Source organism: Centruroides sculpturatus, unplaced genomic scaffold, assembly GCF_000671375.1.
Source record: "Centruroides sculpturatus isolate CEXI.00-Female unplaced genomic scaffold, Cexi_2.0 scaffold1554, whole genome shotgun sequence".
Classification (NCBI taxonomy): Eukaryota; Metazoa; Arthropoda; class Arachnida; order Scorpiones; family Buthidae; genus Centruroides; species Centruroides sculpturatus.
Genome location: NW_019385732.1, coordinates 86,255 through 113,578, shown reverse-complemented (window position 1 = coordinate 113,578; position 27,324 = coordinate 86,255). Strand labels below are relative to the sequence as shown.

At 34.2% G+C, this 27,324-nt stretch overlaps 1 protein-coding gene across 1 annotated transcript; it reads left to right on the top strand.

The window, feature by feature from the left end:
* The first annotated feature begins 118 nt into the window (after positions 1-118).
* Positions 119-27,324, top strand: LOC111641634. The gene is made up of 7 exons (XM_023387830.1): positions 119-533; positions 684-727; positions 803-949; positions 3,165-3,208; positions 19,609-19,654; positions 23,678-24,261; positions 26,561-27,324. The coding sequence occupies exons 1-6, from the start codon at positions 337-339 to the stop codon at positions 24,253-24,255; spliced, it is 1,056 nt and encodes a 351-aa protein (XP_023243598.1). The 5' UTR covers positions 119-336; the 3' UTR covers positions 24,256-24,261; positions 26,561-27,324.

The window sequence follows — 27,324 nt, the reverse complement described above, 5'->3', positions numbered from 1 at the left end:
GCAGACACGATTCGAATTACGTGGAGACATTTCTTTATTTGTCTTTAATTAGCGGATATTTAAATACGATGACGGACACGTGTTTAGTGTTTAAATCGCGTCGCGCCATCTGGTAACGATTTTCCGTAAACGTAACCGGGAGCGCCACCGTCGCTAGACCGAGTATGTCGCGTGAGAATCCGTTGCAGTTAGCGGAAGTGAACGTTGGAGTCCGTGTCGTAAATGGCAACGAAAGCGAACGTCCGGCGTGTCGACAGACCTTTAGACCAGTAACTGCTTTATTTATTTAGGAAATATATACATATATACGAATGAACTATTAACCTACGTTTAAGTATGGACGATAGCGAAATTCGTATGGATAATCGGAAAAATAACGAGAGTAGCGTGATTACTCCCAACGACGATGGACAGCAAGTACCGTCGACGACGGGTACCAACAGGCGGGTCCCGGTGTGCGCTAGATGTAGAAACCACAATGCCAACGTTGCGATCAAGGGTCATAAACGCTATTGTCCGCATCGTTTTTGCAGGTGTGTGCGTGTGTATGTTTGTTGTGTTGTGTATATTGCGTGTTTGTGTGTTTGTGTTGTCTTTGTATATACATACATATGTATATAACGACAACACAATAAATATATATATGTATATAAACGCTACTGTCCAAATCTTTTTTTGTGCAGGTGCTCAAAGTGCACTTTGATAGTTCATCGACAGCGTGTTATGGGTATGTTTTTTTAATGACTATGTTATATATATGTATAATGTATTTATGTGTGTGTATGTATATATTTATATATAGCTCTGCAAGTTGCTCTTAGAAGAGCCCAAGAACAAGATGAAGCAATGGGTAGACCTCACGAAGAATCCGACGAGTTGCCCGTAACTCGTACGTCGCCCATAAGTCGCTCCTTGTCGCCCATATTAGACACCTGGACAAATAAGTCGAGTTCCNAATGACACACGCAGCAAATGTCATATCGTGCCAGAAACCATACAACACATCACTTCTGGTTGCAAGCTCTTGGCACAGACAGTATTTACATAGACATAATGAAGTAGCAAATACATCAAGAGCTTTCAAACAAGCACAAATTATTAGACATCCACGAACCATACTACAAATACATTTTACAGACAGTATTGGAAAACAACACCCACAAACTGTACTACGACAGAGCCGTAATCACAGATAAAACAATTTACCACAAAAGAGCGGACATCACACTCATTGACAAGCACAATAAAATCACACATTATAGCCATATACAAAACACATGCAGTGAAAAAATCAGCAAGCACATGGACTCGCCCAGGAAATAAGGCATCGCGCCAGGAAATAAGGATGGATAGGGTACTTACTGTACCTGTCGTTCTCTCCTGTACAGGTATCATACCACATACGCTACACAAAAGCCTGTGAACATTAAAATTGAATAGAAACACATACATCGCACTACAGAAGGCCACTATACAGTATTGAATACATGCCATATTGTTAGGAAATTCCTGAATACAAACACACACTGACACACTTATTTAATTTTTGTCTCGTTTCGATTACTATGCCTTGACTCTGGTCCGGCATAGTACACAGTCATCGGTGTCAACCAAGTGTAACTTACAAATCTCAACATAATAATAATAATAATAGCTTTATGGCATTACGAAATTCTACTAATAGTATCATATCATACGTTTTTCAGGGGAATAACATTTTGGTGTGCCGCGTTGACTGATGTCGAGTCATAGGTGTGCCGCGAGTAGAAAAAGGTTGCGGGACACTGTTTTAGAGGACCGTAATTATTTCAAGTAGGCCTAATTATATGCGATAAGAATATATGCTTACCTAGAGTTACGGTACGTAACAAAGTACGTACGGTAACTCCGCATTACTATTTAAATATCACCCGTAATCGAGTGCGCCAGCTTCAGTACGGTCGAACACTTTTCTGCGGACCGGCGGTTGAAAAACACTGCTTTTAATATATATGAAAGAGTTACGCATCCGAAGAAAGGAAAAAAATCTTGTAAAGATGCTGAAATTTCATTGTTAAATACTTAACCTTTTGAATGTTTATGTAAAAACATATACAGCGTGATAGAATCGGTTGTTAGATACCATCTTTCGTTATCTGTTTCAATTAAATTATTACAGTATATAAATTTATGCGTAAATTTTGGTCGTTTAAAAATATCGTTTAATAAAAGACGAACTGTATTTTCATAGCTTTGTTATGTTTTTGTTGGATATTAGGTTAATTAGATTGCTATTAAAGAATTTTCCTGGTTTTATGAATTCAAATGCAAACAACTTTGGTTTGCATGTGAATTTACATGGCATTACCTGTCGTGCAGTTGGATCACAACAGTAATCATTAACATACCTGTCTGTACGCCGGTTTTGGCAGTAATCTGACAATTTACCTGGATGCGTTACTTTTGTAAAAGTTTATTTAAAATATACATATTTGTCTTTTTGAGGATGGAATAATTCGTTAATATCTTAACGCTATAAAAATATTTAAGTTCTAAATTTATCTCTGAATGTAAAGGCCTCGCAGACATTCTTATTTACAAGTTGGGTTTATATACAACAGCTGTTGTTTTTTAGGATAGTATAAATTGTCGAAAATTTTTATTTTGTACGTGGTAAATTATGGCTAGTGAGAATCAATGCGACACTAACAACATATAATACCGTAATTAATTGAGTTACAGCCTAAAACGCTAACAGCTGTCGAGGACTTCAGTTGCATTGTTTTACTTCCTGTTCTTATGATTATAAATTACGTTATCGCTCTTCTAAAAACAAATTAAACTAGGGGCTGTCCATAAATTACGTCTGCATTTTTCTTGAAATTTTTCTTCCCCTTCTCCTCGTCCCAGTTTGTTAAAGTTCCTGTAACCCCTTCCCCTCTTTGGACGTCCAACAAAACTCAACCCCCTTAAACCCTCATCACTTTATTAATGAAAGATACCATAAGTAGAAACGAAAAATACAAGAAATTTTGAAATAAATATAATAAAATGCATAAACCGTAAACAATTTAATCAGTAAAAGGACCTCTACTGAACCTCGACCCCTCCCCTCTCCCTACTTTCCAGTGTGGATGTCACTTATATTCGTTTATCAATCGTGCGATTTGTCGCATTTTCCTAAGGTGATTCAATTACTTTTGGAAGTATTGGACCTTTGATGAGCAAAGTAGGTTTAATATTTTCTCTCTGTCAGACTCCGTTTTATTACAACGCGTGATCAGATGATAATTTAGTGTCTATTCTTCATCAATGGAGTGTTACGATGCCGCTGCTGCTTATAATAATAATAATAATAATAATAGCGTATCAACCAGTTGGCAACAGTTGATCGACTATTCTGAAATTTATGTTCGTTTGGCACTTACTCGGATATTTACTTTGACCGCAGTTACGGACTTTGGTCGTAATAATAAATTCCTCGATGGAGCTATAGCGTTTAAATGGGAGAGATGAATGGATGAAGGTGTTACGTTACAAAAAGTAAGTTCTGAGCTATCGACGTTTTAAGTTTTTAACCTTGTATTTTCACTTATCCGCTTCTTTCTATGTGTTTAGTATATTTCCTTTCTTTAAGGACGAGAAATTTAATTAAAACTCGACAACGCTATTGTTTAAAAAAATAAATAATTCTTTACATTTTTAGAAAAATTATTCGCACGTAACACGTTTATTTACTACACTGGCAATACGAATCAATCAATTTTGTTAGAAAGCGGGTGTCATAAAACATTTTATTATTTTATATTTCGAACAATGTGATATAATACAGATAAAAATTATGTTTCTATATTTAAGAGTAATTTTCTTAACTAGAGTATGATGGCTACATCATACGATGTAAACAAAAATTGAAAAAGATGCGACTTACTAAATATCAAATGTTTCCATGCAACGTTACAAAAATAATATTCTTTCAAAGAATAAGCGAGACAAACAACTCGTGGCAATACGAAATACAATTTATTTATTTAATCATTGATGATATCTGGTCATTTCACACACGAATCGTGCAAAATATGGCTATTTTCTTCTAAAATTCTGTGGTAATACCATTGAAATTTTCCAGGAATAAACTTAATCTGCTTCTTTATGTTCCCTAACTTTTCCTTCGTAAGATTTCCAAATGTTTTTTGTTTTTCCTCGGGATCGAAGAATTTTAACACGCTGGTGCGCAAGGATCGTAACTTTTTTTAGTACATAGCAACCAAATTTATCAACCTGTATTCATTTGACTGTATCCTTGAAGTGAACTGCTTGGCTTAATTCATTTTTTTTCCTGTTGGTGAGTTTTAGTGATGATGCAAGGATTTCAATATCTTTAAAATGCAGTTTCATATTAATTACCAGATTTTTTTCTATTGGATTCAATGATTATTAGTCTATATTGCTTTGAGAGATAAAGATTTCGATGTTTTCGCAGAACTTTTTCTATTCGTCCGAAGTCTGTCTAAATTGAGAGATTTGTATTCGGTATCTTCTGCATCTGCATTATTTCTGTTACATAGAATCTAGGGCGAGCTTTTTAGCTTTAGTCAGCAAACTAGATTTCTAAAATATGCTTAACATCGTTGTACGATAGTAGAATCTCGCGCTGTTGTTAATTAACACTGTTTTAATAGATAAAGTTGTGTTTCAGAATCGACACAAGTCCCTGGAAAAAGGTGGTATCAAATCCGTGTCACTTTCTTCCATTGGAAAACAACGAGTCAGTCTAACACATCTTCATCTACCGAATATCTCTGCTCTGAAAGGTTAGCCATCAATGTCACCCATTGTGTACTAAAGTTCGATACATAACACTTGGATTCGTGCAGAAAAATCGACTTTTTAAAAAATGTAATATAACACCTTTATCGATTCAACCTTTCAATTATCCTAACATACCTTTTATTAATACTTCTTAATTAATTCTGCATTTTCCAATCTTTTGTGGTTTTTGTCACCATCAATTTTTAGTATTTATAGTAGTAGACAATATTTACACGAGTAGACTATTGTCGATACGGGTTAGTACGCAACTTTTCATTGGAAAAAAGAATTCCATTTCTTAAATGACGTTTTGGTTTATTAATTAATATTTCCAGATTTTCCAGTAATTCGGAATAAATATATGACGCATTTCTAAGTCGTCGTTGATCCATTATTAAAAATAACAATCAGGTGAATTTAGGATTTCCATGTTAGAAAAGTGTCAAATATTAATATTTTATATATTTTCTATCATTCGTGAAATAGGATAAGTAACTTTTACTCATTACAATATAAGAAGTGGGTGTTGATCTAAAATTAACGCTTATTCTTCGTAACTTTCCCGATCGAGTTGCTGATCAATTAATTAGGTTACGTAATAAAACGAGATGTTAATATCATTAAAATAACCTAGTAATTAATTTATTTTAAAGTTGGTGTAAAAATAAATTTAGATTTAGAGTAAATTTATCTCGGATGTTTTGACCAATGCCTCTGACTAAGCCAGTGTATATTTTAATGTGCAGTGGTAATTTAATTTTACATTGATCTTAGTTTACGTAACTGAAAGCTAAGTTTCCTTAAATTCACTTGAAATTAAGAATCAAATTGTCCTTACTTACTCGTTGCAAGAAAACAAGAAAACTGTTTACAAAATAAAAAGAAATTGATCTACATTTATTAAACGTCTATCCTTACGACGATGATTGCAGACAACAAAGACAAAAACAGTAATTTATTCGTATAACAATATAATACATTGAAATTGAAATATTCACTGTCTTATTTCTTGTATCTCTGGTCTTGTTACATGGCAGTTTCGACTAATAAGCTAAAAAAAAAAACTAGTTATACTCGTTTCTTAAGACTTTATCCTTGTTGGAAACTTAATTCCATACGTCAAAATCTTTATCAGATATAAGAATTTATGAAGCTGTAATAGTTTTACAAACAATTTTTCTCTTGTCGAATAATTGCCTACGTATCATATTCGTGTGTAATGTTAGTTATTCATTCTCTTCGAACATTATATATATATTTTATCATTTTCTCCACTGCGCTTAGCGTAGTAGTTGCTAGTTGTAGTGTTTACCTGCTTCCAAAGTATTCGGACGATGATAATGAGGGATAGTTTAAAGGAAAATTTTCCAGCTCATCAATCACGTATGTTTGTTCAAATAGTGATTATATTCCCGAACAATTGGTAGTTCGAAGAAACTAAAGGAAAAAGTTCTAATAATATAATTGATTTTAAGTATAGTTTGATTGATGGAATGTTTTTACACGCAGAATACTTTAAAACTGTGTTTTTTATGGTAAATTATAATTAATAAACGTGACGATTCTTTTGTTCTGTGGTCCTTAAGATGGACAACCAAGCTATGAGCAGAAATACTCAAATAGATGGAGACGACAGTCCATAATTAGTATTTTTGCTAGAAATTGCTTTTCTATCTTTTCTGTGAATTCGACACACGTTTCCCAGTCAATGAAACAAACTTGATAATATACAATAAATGTAAAATAAATGTATTTATTGTATGAAGTTTGTATTCTTTATTTAAAAGATCACCTAGTAAAGATTAATGCCTGGATGAATAGTTGATTATTTTCGATGTAACGCAATAAAATTATCATTAGAACGGCAACTTGTGGTTAGAATATTATTTAAAAAAATTTTTACTTCTCGTCTTCCTGGTTGAGAAATTTAAGATTTTCGTTAAACTATCGTCTTCTGACACTTAAAATGGTAAAGTTCTGTTACCCAAAACGGAAATGCTCATTGACTTAATCGATATACATTTTATCTTCAAAGAAAAACCTTTATAACTAAATTAATAAGTGGAACACGAATTCCAAAGATCAAAAGACGATAAAGCACGTGATGTGATAGCGTTGAAGTAGGTGTATACTTCAATTCACACTGATAAATTTTATCGCTATCAAGTCGTTAATTCAGAATAAGTTTTCTAAGATTATCGGAATTAGAATTACAGGACTCGATTGATGTTCAGACCGGGATTAACTTAATACCTTTGTTTATTGGAGTTAATCCCACCAGTGGATTCATTTCATTAAACATAAACCAGACAATGACGTGGTAGATCGACTTCGCAATCAGAATTTAAGCTTATTTGGATATATTATAACCTCTTGTAAAGGTTATATTAATATATAACCTTCACAAACGTCCAGCAACGAGTTGCGTAACTTTCTCCGCAAGAATTAAAATTACGTATGATGCCATTATAATTCATTAAAAATTTTATATTATATTAACGATTATAAAAGGCTTAGTTTTGAGTTAGAGAATTTGACCTATTAAGGTTCGAAGTGGGTGAATACAATCGTGTCCCGCACACACGCACATACATACATAAAAAAATCCAACTTGTTTGCATTTCTCGACGTTTTCAAGGTTCCGATTCTAGAAATGTAAAAATCTTGGACCATTTTTCGATTGATTGCCGTACTCTGCTATATATAACTGCCGGGAAAGTAAAAACAATACGAAAGTCCATTCATTATCTACACTAATAAAACAGATGGTCACACGGCCAGGCTGTTGCAATGAGGAATGCGCGCCCGAATCCACGGAATGCTTTATAAGTTACGTTATGACGGATGGTTTGCATCGAAGCATCGTTCTTTATCGTCACCAATGCTCATTGACTCTGTGCAGACTAAATTATAGAATTGACAAAATTCGACATCGGCCATAAAACGTGCTCAGTGCTTTGCATTAACAAATAATCGACGTAGTGGTTTCAGAAGAATTGATGGACATAATCAATTTCCTGGAATTAGTGTGTCCTGCAAATGAAATCATAAAGAATTAGGCCTGAATGTGAACCCAAATGTGTGTAATTAAATCAATATTCTATATTTAATCAATCAAGAATATCACTGTGTAGGTCGTTTCTAATATCAAGATAACTATGATTTTCAATGAAATTAAATAACAAGGTGTATAACTCCTAAATAGAGGATAATTTCTCAGAAAATTCTCCCGTGGGGCATCCCTTTGTATCACCACATATCGCGTTGTTTTATCCCATCAATGAAGAGCCCTGTACCCTCTTCAACCAGTTGTGCTTTGTGGATTGCAATAGATAGGTGCACCTTTGCAAAGTTAATAGTAATATTCTTGACTGGTTGAAGAGGGAATAGGACTCTTCATTGTTCATAAACATAAAGCAATGAACGCGAGCGAGCTTTCCAGATATTAAAACATTATTTTTTCAGTCGATGGATTCTATCCTATCCCTTCGAAGATTTGGAGAATGTTCTGATTCTTCATAACAGGATAAGAATCGTCAATGTTTATTTTTCACGAAAAGTGATGACATTTAAAGAATTATGTGTTTATTCTAAAGCGCAATAAAACAGTTGGAATGTTTCCATTTCAGAGAACTTCGAGATATTCCTTTTCGTAAAATGTAATATAACACATTAATAAAATCTCCATTACAATAAAACACAGCAACAAGCCACTTCTCAACTTGGAATAGTTAATTTTCTCAGAAAGATTAATGGGGAAAAAGAAATTAAATGAACTATTCCACTACATCTAATATCGTATTAGTGTAGGTTAAGTAATAATTAAAATAACTTCCCGTACTTGATTCGGACAATTTGACAGGCTTCATAAGTCTATTAATACGTTTCACACAAAAGATGTTAAAATAAATCCTGGTCATGGTCAGAGCTTGTTACAAATAATATTTCAGGCTATCAACAGGAGGGAGAGCATTTTGTTTTAGTTTCTCTCAGCTTTTAATGGCTACAAAACTATCCAGTTCTGTTCGAAATGTGTTTAAGATCCATTTTAAGATTCGAATTTGAAAAGTTTCTTCACTCAAAACTTTTAGAAAGTGAACTGATCAATGGACAGTCAAACTCGATTGGATGGCAAATCGCACCTTTCTGCCCATCCCGACAATTTCTGACCTCATAATTTTACATTCCAGGTTCGATAGATTGTCATTAGCATTTGCAATTAATTTTTGGAATATTTTTCTCTTCGCGCTGTATACCTATTGATAGAGAAACGATGTACTAGAATAATGGTAAACGGTTAATTAAAAATATTCTTAACTGGTCACGAGTCAGATAAGAATATATTTGTTATGTACTAGAACCAACAAGAAGGTTAAAATCGTCAATAAAAATACTTTTTTCTAATCTCTGCCACAACGAAAAGTTTTCATGTTTAAATGATCTGTGACGTTTGTTTCCCGTTTCGAAATCAATCACGTGATGTCTGGCAAGATGTCGGGTACGAATGTCTGGTTTCCATAGTTACCGTCTCACAAATCTGTCGCGACTAGTAACAGGAAATAGTAATCATCCCACAACTTAGCATCCTTTTTTAAACTCGATTCTACCGGTTCCTAAAAAGTTAGTTAGAAAAGTATTTAATGCGCCTTTCGGTTTACGTTAACTGAAGGTTGTACTTGTTGCTGCCAGACGTTACAGCACCCACGTTGCGAACTTTTACATTTGTACAACGTAAAAGACCTTTAACTAATATACGATCTGCACAAATTGTTAAAAAACTTTCGATAATTCGTCACGGATCGATAACCTATTGTTTACTTCATCCGCTCGAATGAACGAGGCCTTTCAACGGTGGGTTCATTCGGTTTTTTACTTTAAAGAAGAATTTCAATGCACTCAAATTGGAAACATGCTGCAAGTAAACTCGTGTAAACAAGCATTAGAATCGCCTAGTTGCGTATACTGTACATACGAGTTTGAGTAAAAACTTTAAAAATTATTAGATACAGCTTGTACTGTACAATACGTGGCTTTCATTTTCTAAAAGTAGCTTTCAGACTTGTAAAGTTTTTTGTCGCTGCCAGATGTTTAATTGCTATTTTATACACGCAAATCGTTGTAGACTTATCATTTTCTGTGATTTGACATTCAAACATCCTCCCCCCATACCGAGGATAGAAAACTCAAATTAATTAGCACTACTTTAACGAAAATACGCAGCTTTCGCTTCACCTTGAACTTGGACCTACTTTTTTCTAAGTAGGTTCAAGGTTAAAGAGTCTAGAAATTGATTGATACGATTTTACTTTCCCGGCTGTTATAAGATAACAGGGGAAAGTGTTGTAATCCTCTGAAATTTTTACTTTCTTGTTATTTTCCTAGTTGTTTTAACGTAACACGGGTTACATTCCCGACCGTTATATAATATTGTAAACACGTCACATTTTATCCTCCGGGTTCTTAGAATCGTGATGTTTTGACTATTCTGAACACAAAAAAAGTAAAAAAAAAAAAAAGATACCCGAAACGTGTGTTGGCATTTATCTGGTTTAATATCTCAGGATGGGGTAATGATGGAAAAAATAAGATTTGTTACGCTAGTTTGTGTGTAAGAGGCATTTGTTCTATTAATTTTTGGTGGTTAAAGCTTGAAGGGGTGAGGAGATAGAGGTATGCCACGTGACACTGTCGTATTTAATGAAGATATTACTCGTTATTAACATTTACAATTTTTTATAAAATTCGTCTCTACCATCAAAATTAAGCTTTTTATCTTTTTAGTTATTATAAAATGGCAAACGTTTTTAATAAAATCTGTAATGGTGCCACACGCAATTTTATTTATTAATAATATGATTAATATAAAAAAGTCATTTTTTAAAAATAAAATCTTAACATCAGGGAAAGTTACGCAACTCGTTTCTGGATGTTTTTTTTATAATCGAGATGCATTTGATAAAAATTTCAACAATAAACTACGAATTACTTTCGCTATTTTTTTAAAGTTACATAGGTCAAATTACTCTAATGGAAACTTTTCTATTTTGTTTCTTTAATAAGTTGCCCTCGATCAATGGCAGGATGTAAACAAAGTTTTCCTCCCTATAAGGTTACAACACCCACTTATTGTTTATTAATCAGTTCAAAGTCCCTTTTATTATTAAAATATGGGAATTTATAAGCGTAATTCGATAAGCTTCGTGTGCGAAAGTACAAAATATCAGAAGTATCTGAGAAATCCTAATAGTTTTTATTTTTTTACGAGATGGTGCGAAACTTAATGCCGATGGATAGAATTTTTATGGAAATATCTTTTTAACTCCCCCAGTTAGTTGCAAAAAATGAAGTTAAAGATGAACTTTGTTTCTAGCAAGACAGGATCTTCACGGATCAGTTTTAGTAGAGGGAGAAGTATTGTTTTAATAGTAGATGAATACTACGAGAGCAATTTGAATGTGAATGACATTAGTTCCATTCACCTCTTTTCTACCAAAATTATACTCGATAATGGAAGATGAATATGTTTTTCGTGAGTAACTTCGTCATAATATAGTGTAGAAGGGAAGTACTTTATTAGAATGAAATTACGGTTCGAATCAAACTAAAATTAAAATATTAAAACGTGGCCAACTTAAAGAAAAGCAGGGGGAGATCTTTAACAATTTTAATGAAATTTAGACGTACGGGCAAAGTGATCCTCTTATAAATTACTATAAATATCTACTGTATTGGCTTTCGGACGGGCCGGACGGAATAGTCAGACCTCTACGAAGATACCGGTTGCAGTTGTTTACCAAAATCTATCCGGTAGATGGGTAGATGACCGTCTTTACGCTGTCGTGTTGATGGCCCCGTCTGCATATTAATCGCCATTCTAGTCTAGACAGAATAAAAACAGATTGTCTGGATGGTTCGAAGAAAAACATGTCAATTACCTCGTTTAACACAGTTTCTGATAATTACTAACTTTCGATGTCTGTTATACTTTTCTGGCAAACTATATCAATTTTCTTTAAATGGACATTATATTGCCTTATTGGAAAAATTATTTACAAACATTCGAAAAGAGGAACTATGCCAAATACAATATTACACACTTTTCGGGTCGCTTATTTTTAAAACTGATTCTATTAAAAAAAATGATTAAATAAAATTTGAAATTTTAAGTCTTAATGTCTAGCCAAGTCAATGAACTAAATCTATCCATACCCCGAAAATTAAGCTTTTCGTCATTTCATAATAGTTAAAAATATAAGTTTTTAAAATAAAATATGATAATAGATGGAGCCACCGAATGTCGCCGGGAAAGTTAAGCGACTCGTTGCTGGATTTTTTAAACTGTAACTCTGTTAATAGTTTAAAATGAGATTTTACAAATACGCGAGCCGTTCACAGCCCGGCACACGTATTTGTAAAATCTAAGTGACTCGTACAACATGGAATTCATATAAAACGGAATTATCAACAGTGTTATAGGGGGATCGACTGTATAAATATAGCTTGTGAGAAATATCACATACTAATGCATTTTATACTTCCCTAACTTATTATTTTAGGGTATAAAGGGGGAAATCCCCTCAACGTACTGTTTAATTTCTCGTGACTAAGCTCAGCATTTGGCTACCGTTCAAGTTTTTAGAACACTTGCCTGGTAAAGTAGTATGGTTTTTTTAATACTACCGTATCGAAAAAAGTCGACGTAAGCTAACTTATATTTATAAAAACTACTCGGCAGCTACTCCAAGTGATAAAATGTTGAATGGTACTTTTTATTGTCGACTAAACTTGACACGGTGTTAGGCTCGTAACACTTATAATAGTTTGTCGCATAGTTTAAATATATCCTCGAAGATACTTTTACTTATTTAAAGTTTTTTCTCTACGCGACAGGAATAAAAATGATAAAAATCTGCAAGAAAAATTGTTATATAAAACAAAACTGCAATCATCAGACTAATTTGCTATTTTTAATTATTAAGTGTAACCTGTTGTCCAAGACTTCTGTTTGAATAAGAGAGAATTACTTCTTTACTGCATCATTAGTAACCTATAGATACGATAACGCAACACGTCGGCAACCATTCTAACATTCATTTAGCGATGAATGGTACTCGTTTAAGTCAGTTTATATAATGCTCGCGTGCATTTTGGAGGCCGAATTTAGTTTTTTGTTACTTTCTAGGCTGTGTGTGTAACACGGGGAAAGTGTGTCTATCGGTCAAAAAATGATCCCTCAAAGAGGATCTCGAAACGTCGAGAAATGCAAAAACATTTGCCCTCCCCCTGTGCGTATGAATGTTATTGTATATGGGGCACGGTTTCATTTACCGTTTTTGAAGCTTAATAACTCCTGCGCTTTTTCTCGAAAGTTTCTGAAATATTGCAGGGAGGTTTGTGTGTTAGGGGGAATTAAATGCTATTAAATTTTGGTGATAAAAGATCGACTGGGTGGGGAGATAAATGGAGTCGTGTGTCGTATCTCGAATAAGGTCGGACTTAATGACGATTTTACTGGTTATTAGCATTTAGAATTTTTTGTAAAACCCTCAAAATTAAATTTTTTTTTCCACGTTATAATAATTAAAATTATAAAAAGTTTTTAAATAAAAACGTGATAACAGATGGCGCTATCAAGAGTTTCCGGGAAACTTAAGCAACTCGTTGCTGGATTTTGTTTTAGTTTCGCTCCATTCGTGGCCGGTATTCTCTTACCGGCATGCATAATTAGTCGTACCTTTATTGTACAGAAATGTAGCCTAACCCGTTTTGCATTACAGTATTCACTCCACGTTGGGTGAGACGAGGAAAAACACCTGGACATTTGGTTATCTTATCTTACCTAGATAAATAAAAATTGTAACTTGTTTCGATTTAGTTCTGATGTAATTCGCCTATCGATCCAAATTAATAATACCCACGCTATTTCGGGCAATGTAATGCGTAGCCTATATAACAAATGATATTGAATTGATGCTAATGCCCGAGGATCATAATTCTATTTATTAAATTTGTTTCGTTTATACTAGGTAAGAAAATTATTCTGCAGGAGAGTAGATTTAAATACAGGCCTTCTCTGGCTTATTCGTAGTTTTCTTAGCTTATTATTTCCTAAAAATGTTTAAATTTCCAGCTTATTCGCCCGTCGACCGACGCTTTGTGGTCAAAGTTTCATTTACCGAACTTAATGGTTTGTTTCTCTCCGAAACTTTTCCGAAAATCCTGTTATTTTTCTGCACCGAGTTCGAAATTTCCTTCTGCCTTGTGTTTTACTTCGTCAGTAAACCTTTCTTCTGATTATTAGTTGGAAAACATGCTTAAAAGACTTGTAAATGCTTAAAAGGATTGGCTACTAAAAGCGAAAATTCGCAATCAAATTATATATTCTACTTAACGAGAATACGTGTAAAGTTTTAGAGTGACTTAATTTTCTAGAATCACAATAATTTTAGTAAGTAGTTCCGGTAAACATTTACAAGTGCAGAGAACTTGGTATGTCGGGGTACAATATTTCCTCCACTTAGAGAATATGTCTAAAATTTCATTATGGCATTCGCTTCTAAATTCCCGTTTCCGCTAAAAATACGTAAGAATATTTTTACAATTTGTATTGCAGCAAGATGGCAAACCTACTAACCTTAAAAACATTGTAATGTTAATATTTGATTCATATTTGCATTACAATATTTGTATACTTTTCTTTTAATGCGGTGACTTTTACGTACTTTTCTAGATTTTTAGAAAAGTTTGCTGGTTATTGGACTGCAATTTGAAAAAGTTCGTAATCTTAAAATTCCCACTGACTGTCAGTTTGTCTGTCTTTCCTTAATCTCCAGAACGGAGTTAAAAAGATGAAATTTAAGACCAGACATAAATAGATTAGGGGCAGGAGGCCCGATTAACTATTAACCGATTAACCGGAAGTCACGTTATTTAAATTCAAAAATTCTCCTTTCCCCGAAAGGAGTTAGATAGGTGGGTGGCACGACTCTATTGCTAACAGGAAAAGTATGATGCACGCGGGCAAAACACTACAAATTTGAGGTGGAGAGCTTATATTTTAAATTAAATAAATTAAAATTATTATGGTAAGATCGTGCAGTCGTAGAGAGTTGTCGATTTTATTTGGGCAGTACTCGCAGTTGTCTGGTTGTATCTTTTAAGTATTCGATATGTTTCTCTTCGGGATCTCTTTCTGCTTTTGAAATAGTGTATATACGGATACAATAAATGCATTCCACGCCGCTTCGCTCTATTGGTGCGAGATATTAAAATTTTCTTTGCAATTTCGACGGATAAATGAAGAGTAAATCGATGCGAAATCACAAACATAAACTACCGAAAGGCGATAAAACTTTAAACTTCACTTTTTAAACGATTTTTTTTTGTTTTCCTCTATCTAACTTCTCTAAGAAGTTTACATATAATAATAAGTATAAAATTATGAGAAAATTTAGGTAAATATTTTATAAATTTAAGCTTCTTATTATATACGAAATGAAGCTTCGATATTAATATTAAACTCAAAAATATTATCATCACTCTTCAATATCCGCTGTGGTATGAAAATTAGCGGTATTCTACTCCGGGAGCTTCGTCTTCATCGCATAACTTTAAAAATATTTGCAATGAATCCGCTTTGTATTTACAGTTAGGATTTAAAATTACGTATTGATCCGTAAAAATGTGGCGAATCTTTTTCTACATCCTTAGATGTAGGCCTATATAATCGAATTTCTTAAATGTAATAAAGTTAATCACCCGAACGTCCTATAAATCGAAAATGGATATTTTTACTTTTCCGGCTGATACATATAACAGAGGGAAAGTGTGGCGATCGGTCAAAAAATTACCCCCAATTTTTTGACTCGGAGAATCTCGAAACGTCGAGAAACGCAAAAAATCCGAGGGTTTTTCTGTATGTACGGATGCTAGATTATATAAAGTATATACTCGTGTATGGTAGAAATTCTAAACTTTCTTAAAATTTTTAATAGAAGAAATGACGTCGATGAAATCCTGGAAACGTGCCACGGAAAATCTTTCCTAATATAAAATTTATAAGTTAGAAAATTATTATTTTTTTTTATTTGGCTTGTGACGGTAACTTTTAAAAATCTAGTCTACTTATACAATTTATTGAATTTCATTTCTAATAGGAGCTTGTCTGGGTTTTAAACACTTACGTCTGCGTAAACAAATATCTCCAGACACTGTTTAATTGAATTTTCTATAGAATACTTTCTATTGAGTGTCAAGTTTTTGCTAAAATACGTTACGACGAAAGAAACACTAACCCTGTTCGAACATTTTTTGAAGCAATACTGAAAGTCTCTGTTTCTATTTTAATGTTTAATAAACAGTCCCTTCGTAGAGCCAGCCGAACAAAGCTACGCTCGTCGAGTAAGATTTTTGGCAAGTATTTGTTGAAAATAATTTTATTTGTTAAGCAAAAAATCGAGTAAAAATTTGATTCACCTTTTTCAAACAAATATTTCCATTAGTGTATATTAAAGTCTTTTTCCGGGTCGATATATACAGTACTACACAACTTGTTAAGTGTCTTTGTAATACAGACACTAATTGAAAGACACATTTGCTCCCGTTTAGCGGGGTTGAGATCCTTAGATAAAACCTTTCAACTAGAAAACTTTTAGCTTCACTGCTTCGAAGAGAGACGTTTTTACTTAAGCTTTCTATAGCAGAACTTTTCAGATAAAATTTAATAATATCAACTTTCATCGATTCTTTCATGGAACAAAGATTACTTCGATAATGTTTAACCTTAATTGCAGTTTCGTTTGATGTTTATAAACTTATAATTTCACTTAAAAGAGAAGTGTTAACGACAAAAACTTTCCCATTTTGTCGTCAACACTTGGAACGTTTTAAATGCCAAGAAAGTGTATTTTTTATTTTTATTTAAATAGAAATATTTCGATAAACTAAGATTAACTGCGATTAAAGCCAACTATAAGTCGTAGGAGTTGAGATGCTTTATTAAATTTTAAGTGGATTATTATTATTATTATTTATTGACGTGAGTTTTAAGTTAATTATATAAGTTTAATTATTATCATTTCTCTTAATTAATTACGCAAACTGGAGCCAATTTCTACTCCTTTAAGCACATTTTTAAGATTATATTTTTGGTATAAAATCTTTTTCTTCTTTCCTCTTATTAATATAATCGGTAATTTTTAAGTCATACATAAATGTGATTTATTCTAAAGCTTATTTATCCCATTGCAGTGAAAGTCTGTAGGCTAAACTGAATAATTTTGAAAACATAGCGCAACTTTTTTTATAATAAAATATGTACTGGCTAGTGACTACATAACCTTTACGATGGCCTAATTTTTAACTTTAAAAAGAAATTTTTAAAACTGTATTGTTTTACACTTCTAGTATTAGATTATTTAACAATCGCTTACTTTGCATTGTGCCAAGGGGTCCGATATTATTCTGGAGCCATAGGCTCCAGCTCCCATTACGTAGCCTGGAGCCATAAGCTCCAGCCTTATTAGCCAGTACGTAAATCCGTCGATAAACATATTATGACATAGTTCCAAACAATCGGGGGAGTCTCCCGAACTGGCAGACCGAATGACTCGAGGTTATTCCTGTTGCGGTTTTCTTCTGTTCTGTCTTTAACCAGACGAGTGAAGTTTTACGACCTGGATGGCAATCTACTCCGCGGGTTACGGAGTTACACGTTCAGTGTTTTTATTTTCCCGGCTGTTATATACAGAGTGTCCCAAAAAATGTACTCGCTCTTTAACTGGCCATTACTAATAAATTAAGTTTTGATTTAGGTGTTTACTGACATAGATACAAGTCTAACAAGTTAAAGAAAATTTAATTAAAATATTGCCTTCCAAAATCTTTATGAACTGTATCTTCTATTTCTTGTATTGGACTGAGAAAGTAAGGGTTTTTTTTGAGATACCCTCTATAACAGAGGGAAAGTATGGCGATGGGTCAAAAAATAACCCCCAAGGTTTTTACATTTTTTAGACTCGGGACACCTTAAAACGTCGAGAAATGTGGATGTGTGTGTGTGTGGGGGAGGAGCACGATTTAGTTTCCCTCTTTAAAGCTTAATAACCCCTGCGCTTTTTGTCGAAAAGTTTTGAAATTTTGCGGATAGGTTTGTTTTATTAGAGGATCGATGCTATTAAATTTTGGTGGTTAAAGGTCGAGGGTTCGGGGAGATAAAGGGGGTCGAGTGTATCTCCCCTAGGGTCGGACTTAATGACGATTTTACTAGTTATTAGCGTTTACAACTTTTTATAAAACTCATCCCTACTTTGAAAATTAAGTTTTTTGCCACTTTATAATAGTTTTAAAAAAAGTGTTTTTAATAAAATACGATAACAGATGGCGCCTCCAAATGTTGCGGGGAAAGTTAAGCGACTGATGGCTGGATTTTTTCTAGCTAGTTCTCTTAAACATTACGACTAGTTATATACCGACTATAAAAAAAATCGAGAAAATAACGAACCGCATAAAAGATGTGGAGATTTTCATAATAAAAAGTGAGATTTAAAAATAATATATAATGAAATGTAAACAATGCCCTTAATTTGGCTTGGTTGCAATCCTCCTTACGGACGTTTATTAGAATTGATTACAACTCTTAATAAAAGTTAATCAGGAAAATTAAATTTTAAATGTGTTCATAAAGAAATTCGAAATTAATTTATTGTTTAATTAATTATGCCTTTTATTGAATAATGTCGCCCCGTATTTTATTTTTCTAATATTAAATTCTTATTTGCTCCGGTAGAATATCGCTTGTTATTGCTTTCTAACAATCTTACGCTATCGTATTTCCTTATTAATCGAGATAAACATAAATTTCATACACGCGTAAACATAAGAATACTCTAAAGACTAATTAAGTCTTCGATAAGCCCTAATACAAATAACTTTTAAATTATTAGAAACGTTTAATCTAAAACCTTACTAAACAGCTGCTACGTACCGAAAATACGAGATACAAATTTAGATACGCGATTTCAATAAATTATTATATAATTATAATTATTTTTACGCTCTCAAGTTTTCATTCTTTTTCAATTTTAGTAGTTACGAACTCGTATTGTTTATCCGCTCTGGTATATAACGCATTATTAAGAGGCTGTAAATTCTTAGTTTATAAGTTTTCATCGTTATTAATTTATTTATAATAAACAGACTTCTGTTTAGTTCCATTATAGAGTACGATAATAATTTAGATAGATGCAAATTTTTTCGTTTTTCTGTCTGGCAGATGTTACGTACAGTACATCACCCGCTGCCCAATAACTGAAAATAGAAACGAGAAACATCTGATATTTAACATATTTTTTATATAAACAAGTTTAGTACTTAGATAATTATTTTTAATATTATACGTGATTAAATTTTTTTTATTAATAAGACTAAAAAAACGGGAATGAAAATCAGCTGTAAGGAATGTCGTGTAGAGAGGTCGACGTTGTACGCTGCCTTATTACGGCTCGTTTTGACTCCCGTTTTATTAGCATTTTTTATCTTCCGATTGACTACGAGACAATGACTCATTTACTATAAGATAAGATTTATATACCCTAAACCACGAATGTTATGTCGAAAATGCAGAGAACTTTCAATATTTGGGCTGGTTGGTTAGGGGCTGTCCATAAACGACGTCCACACCGGAAGGGAGGGAGGGGGTGGTGACGAGGGGAGAGGAGGAGTCGAACTTCGGGACATCCGTTATATTTCATTAAATGTTACACAGTTTATCACTTTAAAAATAATAAAGATTTCGAAGGGCAGTTTTGTTGGACGTAGAAAGAGGGGAGAGGTTTGTGGAAACTCGGACAAACTGAGACGAGGGGTTAGTAAAAATTTCGAGAAACACGCGGACGTAATTTATGGATAACCCTTTAAGGATAGTTTTTTATCTGACGTAATTGCCAGGAAACAAAGCCTTAAGCTATGGTAGACAACTCGTCAGTTTTGATTCCCGGGTTGGAATCCGTTTGATAAAGTTTGATTTTTGTTCCAACTACTAGTCGAGCTATTTTTGCGTATGGAATCTGGCAACCAAACAATTCGTATTATAAACAGTTTGTCTTGGGAAGTGTTGGAATAGGTAGGAATATTTTACAAAACTAATGGCAAAATACTTCGGTAAGCCCAACTGTTCTCACTCGAAACACAACAAAAAAAAGACAACTTTCGTGCCACGTGACGTACAATTGGATATCTCGCGCATCCCTGGCCGCAGAAGTAAACTAACGTCCAATTCTGGGAATATCTTACGCCGTTATTTACTTTCGTTGTATTTAATTTCTGTTTGCGTAAGTTTTTGTTTGCAAAAATTCCTTCGAAAATCACCATCATCGTTTATTAAAAGTTATTCGAAATGTTTCTAGTCGCATTTCGAGAAGGTTTTATTACATAAAAATTCTCTAAATGTTGTAATGAATGACATTTATTAATCTCTAAAATGTACACATTTAACAGACGTTTCAATAGAATTAAAAACATTTTTTTGTAACTTTAAAACTTTAGATTTATTAAATTACAATTTAAACTTTCTTAATTACCGATTTGTAACGATTTAAACAGAAAAAAAAAAGTACAACTTAGTGTGACGTCACGAGTTTTCCCGAGAGAATAAATATAAAAATGAATTTTCATCCGTTTAAATTGTAATTAAATTAAAACAGTGTACGTAGATCGGGCGCGAAGTTCCGGAGCGGCTGTTTTTAAAAAAACAATCGCGCCTTGTTTTACGTAACGACGGCGGTAACGATTGGTGTTTTCGAAAAGGAGATAAAAGACTTCCGCCTCGACAGTCCTTCCAGACAGTCACGTGATTGACCTTGAACCGACTTCCAGGTACGATAAACGTGTCTGCGCGGCCGTACGGCGCGAATTACGACGCAGACGGTGGCTTCTGTCTCGAATTTAAATTTCCTTCGAAAAAGTATTGTTTCCCGGGCGTCGGCCACTTAAAAAATATTATTTAAATAATTTAAATTGCTATTAAATTTACATTATATTTATATTATATTAGAATATATAGTAATGATCACTGTATTTCGTTAGAATATTTTCCCTACCGCGACTTCGTTTTAAACGTTTAAAGTCTCCCGTGTAATAATTGTATTGGTAATAGAACACAAGAATTATCGCGCGCTCTAACGTAACAACGCTTTTCCTCCTCGTTCGTTTGTAGAAAAAGGACTTTTCTATTTGAGAATGGTTCGTTCGGTATAAGTCGAAGAGAATAGGCGAAAGACCGGCTATTAACGCGTTGGAATACGTAAATATCGGGACGCACGCAACGCTCTACCCCGGCTTTGTCTGGTAGACATAGGTAAACAGTTTTACTAATTTTTGCGAAGGTCTAGTTTATTTTGGAAGTATCGGGCAATAAAAATAACTGGTCGGAAAGTACACGAGATGCGTTCGCTTCGCATTTTAAACGCCAGTTTTATCTTCTAATACGGACAATTAAAATGTAACTATGTACACTTTTATGTATCTTTAAACGGTGCGCATTTAAGAGAAGCGCAGGAAATAAAATTCCTACATTCTTAAAACACTTTACGTCGGAATTTTGAATTACGGATACCATTTATCTCGGCATACTCGATCCCGGTCGTTCTTCTAGGAACAAATCCACAAAAAATCAATTTTTTATCTTTAATTAATTTAATTAATAATTATCCCCTTAAGACCATAACCCGACAACGTTTAGTGGCGCCATCTGTTATCGTATTTCATTTTTAACTATTAGGCTATAAAGTGGCAGAAGAAAGCTTAATTTTACGAAAAATTTGAAATGCTTATAACTAGTAAAGTCGTCGTTAAATCTGACCCTAGCCAAGATACACACGACCCCCGTTATCTCACCACCCCGCTACCCTTCCTCTAATAAACAAACCTGTCCCTGCAAAATTTCAGAAATTTTCGTCAAAAATCAAGGGAGTTATTAAAGCTTCAAACGGGGCGAACAAAATCGTGTCCCCCATACCCCGAATGTTTTTCGCATCTCTCGACGTTTTAAGGTGTCCTAAGTCCAAAAATGTCGTTATTTTGACCCGTCGCCATACTTTTCTATTACGTATTACAGCCGGGAAAGTAAAACGTGTGTGTAACCCTTGGCAGTTAACGTTTAAAAAATAAACAAAACAATAAATTTAACTGCCAAGAATTACAAATGTCTCGTTACTCTCGTTCTGTTTCTCTAGTCAAATTTAAACTTTCCGCGTCGTAAAGTCTTATCCCGACGTTCGTACGGTCGACGAGTTACAGTTTAAACCAGAACTTTTATTTGAATAAATTGTAAAGAAATTAATAAGGTTTCTCGTACAAAATTCTCGATTATTTTCCGACAAATAAGGGAAGCCTTCGATCGTTACCCGTCGCTTATTAAACTTTTTACCATTTTTATTCGTAATAAAGGATTTTTCTGTAAATTAAATGTTTCTACCATCGTTACGATGTTTAAATATTATACCGTAGACCGGAAAGCTGTAGGTTATTGTACGGTCGCGTTACTCTGTACTATCGAATCTCGAAATTAATTATAAGGCACGTACGGAGATTACGCGTTTACTCGGTCGTGTAATCCTATAAATCCTTAATGTGTTTATAAACTATTGTACGACATCTCTAAATATTCGTATTTTAAAGTGTTCCGTCTATCTTAACCATCTCTTTCGGGCTGTATTTCTTCTACTACTTTACCCTGGCTTAAAGCTTCTTTTTAAAATTTTATTTCGCATTTACAGGCTTTGGAATTAGCCTTTCGGATCTAATTAATATCCCCAATGCAGTTTTTCTATTTTCGGCTCTAATTTTAACAGCTTAACTCTTCTAGTGTTTTAGTTCCATTTCCAGACTTTAAAAAACTGAAGAGCTACACTAAAAAGTAATCTACTTACGCAGTCGTCTTTTAATTTTAAGGCTTTCGATAAAGTATCTTTCCACTTTTTATCCATGTTTTAAAGAGCTCGAGGATTTTTATTATTATTTCTAATTTTAATATTTATTTTTAATTTGTCAAATATTTATTATTATTTTTTCCTTTTATTAAGGCTCTCGTTACTCCTTTTTTCTAATTTACAGCCTTAAAACGAAGATAAAAAGTAGAAAAATCTCCGGGAGTCTTAAAATAAAGGCGTCCGAAACTCGTATAAAACGTTTCTTTTTAAAACACGAGAAATTTTTTTTCATATCGTCATTATAAATGGCCGCGCATGGCTTTAATTCGGTACTTGTGATTCTTACTGACGTTTTAAGTTAAATTACCTCAATCGTGTAATGCGTAAGAATAATTTAATAGAGTAATTTCCCCGTAGAGTTTACTGTTCTGTGTGGGATAAGCCACAAGTTTTAATACCATACGTCAAAATGTCAATTCCCCATTGAAAGCAAATTACTCCGCTAATATTTCTCCGACCCATTACAAACGTTACTCGTTTTTCGCGAGTTTCGTTCGATTTAAATAACCCAAGAAAATTAAGATACAAATTAGTCGTATCAATTAGGCCTATGTATGATTTTCGAGATAATACGACACGTTTGCAGTTACTACATCTACTGAACTCGATAGAACAAAATAGTTGGATTAGTATATCAATTGTGTTTCTATAAAACAAACTAAAGTCACCTTAACGAGTATAATAAAAACACTCTGGCAGTTATAAACTATATTAAAATCAATTATGCAAAAAAGCTTCTTCCACTTGGCAAATTACTTTTATTTTTTCGAATCGCGTAATAAAATTTAAGAATTTCGGCAATTGTAAAATTAAATCAACGGCCGATAACTTTCTCCTATAACGCGTTAAATGCGTTATTCTATAAAATTAATCATGGAAATTTATTTGTCTCGTTGCAGCCTCCATAACCCCGGCCAAAGCTCAAGAGGCATTGTCCGCCCTTCGATCTTTTGTGTCGATGTTTGTGCATTCACCCGAATCGTATCCCAAAGCAAATTTATTCCTTTACGTCATTCTGAAGGATTGCAGATTTAACGTGGACGAGGCTTACGGTAGACTAATGGAAGCGGAAGCGGACATGAGAACCTACGCCCTGCAAGAACGAACCGTGGTCCAGCCGATTATTAACACGTACCGGCCTAGCGTGCCGCAGCAGAGTATGTCGGGGTCGTCTCTGTTCTATCCCCCCTTGGGATGCCTCCCCTACTATCGCTGTCCTCCGGATATGAACGGCAACGGTACCGTGGCTAACTGTCACTCGCTGGCTACAACCGGCGTCTACAACTATCACAATCTGATCCGCGACCGAAGCGCGGATTATCCCCTAGCGGAACGCGAAGACACCGACGGCGAAAATCGCAATTTGGGCCTGCCCGGTCTGACGCACGGCATCGTGCCCATCGGATATCACACGGCATTCGCCTCCGGTCTGGTGACGGGTGGCAGGAGCGCAGAAATTAACTCTCCGGACACTTAAGGGTCGGTAGGTATCGTGTTAAGTGTTTTAAGTTGCGAAATGTTCCGCTTATTTATCTATTATACACACTTTGACTGGGCTATAAACGCCTGCTAGATAGAGATAAACCTAAGCGCTGGTTAAACTGTATGCTCGAACTGCGCGTAAACGGAAAGGAGTTTACGCCGGTATTTCGTCGCACTTTCCTATATTATACCCTTGTCATTTGCTCTAGAAACCTTACGTTCGAGTCTGTGTAGATTAAATGACAGATTAATTCGTCATCTTTAGGTACGCTGTCCAAGATAAAGAAAATAAGCGCTCGGCGGGGCAAGAACGTGCGGATGCCCCGCCGAGCACTAAAGACAGCGAGAAGGTCGTAAGCGCGACGTAGGCATTCTGGATCACGACCTAGAGCTAAGTCCAAATTTCCGGCTCTGCGGGTCACCCTTTCTGACTGCAAATATATTTTAAATTCTTTATCCCGGGCTGGAGACGACGATATTTGATCTTTCGGGTATCGCCTTGGCTTCAAAGTAAAGTAAATTTTGGTAGAAAGTGAAAGGTATCGAAGTTATTAAACGTCGGGAAGGAAACGAAGGATAAAAAGAAAATATAGTAAAACCTCTATTTAACGGACCAAGTTCGTTCTTATCTTATGTGAAAATAAACACTGTTAATTTTTAAAATACTTATTATAGCCTATACAAGTAAATTAAAAGGTTATTTTTGAAATCCAAGAGTCACCGCCGGTAAAATGTATTTTCTAAAACATGTTCGTTTATTTCTTTCGATTTCGATGGTATACTGTATATTACAATCTCAAAACCATGTGAATACATAAGCAGTTACAAAAAAGTTTTGTATATACATACATATAGAAAACTTTTCTGTGAACTTAAACATTTGTTATGTAATTAAAATTGAGAAGTATCTACCTAAGCAAAATGTAGTATTGTTTTGTAGCAGTTTCGTGGAACTTCTCCCACCCTGTAGTAAATCACTCAAAATGTGCGAACCCTTGGTCAGGTGTCAGAGGGGTGACATAACGTACACCCATTATGTAAACACATTGTCCATCTGGTGACCACTTGCTCTGCTGCCTTCGAACTGATCAGATGTGAAAATAAAGCTCTCTTTTTGTTACCGTTAATCTTAGATGTGTAAGTCATTTATGTTTGTGTGTTGGGAGACTATAAATTAAATTTGTCAACTTTTTAAAAAAAACACGCGCATGGGAAAAATCTACTTTATTTTATAACGGACACCCCCTCTACCGAATTATTCCGTTAAATCGAGGTTTTACTATATTCTCAAACTGCACCGTACGAAATGAAACGAGGAAAGCGTTATTGTACTAAAAGATTCGATCCCACGTCGTCGAAATTATTATTTTTTGCTCTGAGATCAAACAGATTACAGAGGCGACTTTAATGGGTTAGGTCATACACGAGTATTCGTCTGCAACAGGTTTTAAACTGAATAATTCCTGACAAAGGTGGAGTGTATCTACTTCCCTTCCTGCACTTCTTTGCGTAAACAACTGGATAATCGAACCTTCCAAAGACTTATAAACTGCGCGCACTATTCTCGGAGGCCCGTTTTTCGGAAAAGTGGGTTTATTATTTGGACAAGGATATGTTTGTGTTTAGTTAGGTTACTCGCCAAGTTGTTAGCAACGACGAGGATAGCGATTCAACCCGAGACGACGACGGAGAATGCATTTATTCCAACCATTTATTTTCGAAAGTTGCCGCTGGAGGAGGCTGGATTCGGTGAAACAAATGCAAAAATCAGGTTCACGATGAATGAAGAATTCGACTGTAAACTTTGTTTGAATCAAACACTAATTTATTCATTTGTGTGGAAGGTCGCTTAAAAAGTTTAATTACAGAGTACGATTTCAAACGTTCTATTCATTTATTGCCGACCGATTAGTTTCCTAGTCATAATAAAGGTTTTCTGTCGATAAGAGTATTGTAGCTTGTTCCCAGGCCGAAATACATCCCATTTATCCGACTGATGCGTCCTACTTTATACAACCGAGTGGTAAAATTCGAATTACCTAGAAAAATGTATTTTTAACTGTTAATACATTTAATATAATCATTCTTAGCACATACTATACTTTAATATCCCCGCGACCACTGCTTTTAGGGGAGGTGTACGGATATCAAATTCCTTGGGTATCTCGTTTTACTTAGTTAACGTCTAAGTCACACCTCACACTAGCGAAACAGAAAACTCGTCACTTCTTTTTAACGTTTCGTACTTATTCTAACGTAACTTAAGTAACTAATTATTAATATTTGTTTATCTTTGATAGGGATGGAAGTGCCTTAAACACGTTTAAGAAGGGATATAATAAGGAAGAAGAGAATATCTACACTTGAATACAAATTGTGATAAATATAACGTACTCTTATTCCATCGATATTGATAACGAGTATATTTAAAATAATAAAAAAAAAATAAGGATCGACGACTAGAAAATCAAAATTAGAAATATGAATAAATAATTGTAACGTACTTCGTTAAAACTATATACGTATTAGAAATGAATCAAAAAACATGAAAAAGTTATGGGTTTTTCTCTGTCTTTATGAGCCTATATATCACTATTTGTGTGTGTTAACAAAGTGTTATTTTAAATTTGGTAATTTGCTGTGATAAATCGCAAAAAAGCAAGTAAACACACAGAAAAGACACTAAAAACTATAAAGAATGTATTTAACGTCACAGCGTTCATGTTACGGTCGATATCGTTCTTCGTTGTCTAAGTAGACCCCACGAGGGAGGTGCAAAATTTAAATTGCTCATTCTGTATACAGTTTAAAATAGTTATACGTAACTTAATGTCATTCGAGGATACTAGACAAAATTCCTTCCTCCTCTTTGTTTTCTTACACTACGACGCGACGTATGTTGCCAGGATGATTGTGGCAATCATCCTGGCAACAACGACGGTTTCTTTTCCCGTATGTTTAAACAAGAAGTCGTGCATTTAAATTATATTCTTGACCCGAATTTTCAGAACCCAGTTCCGGTTTTCGAGATAAAGTTATCGTTTTGCAAAACACACAAATATGC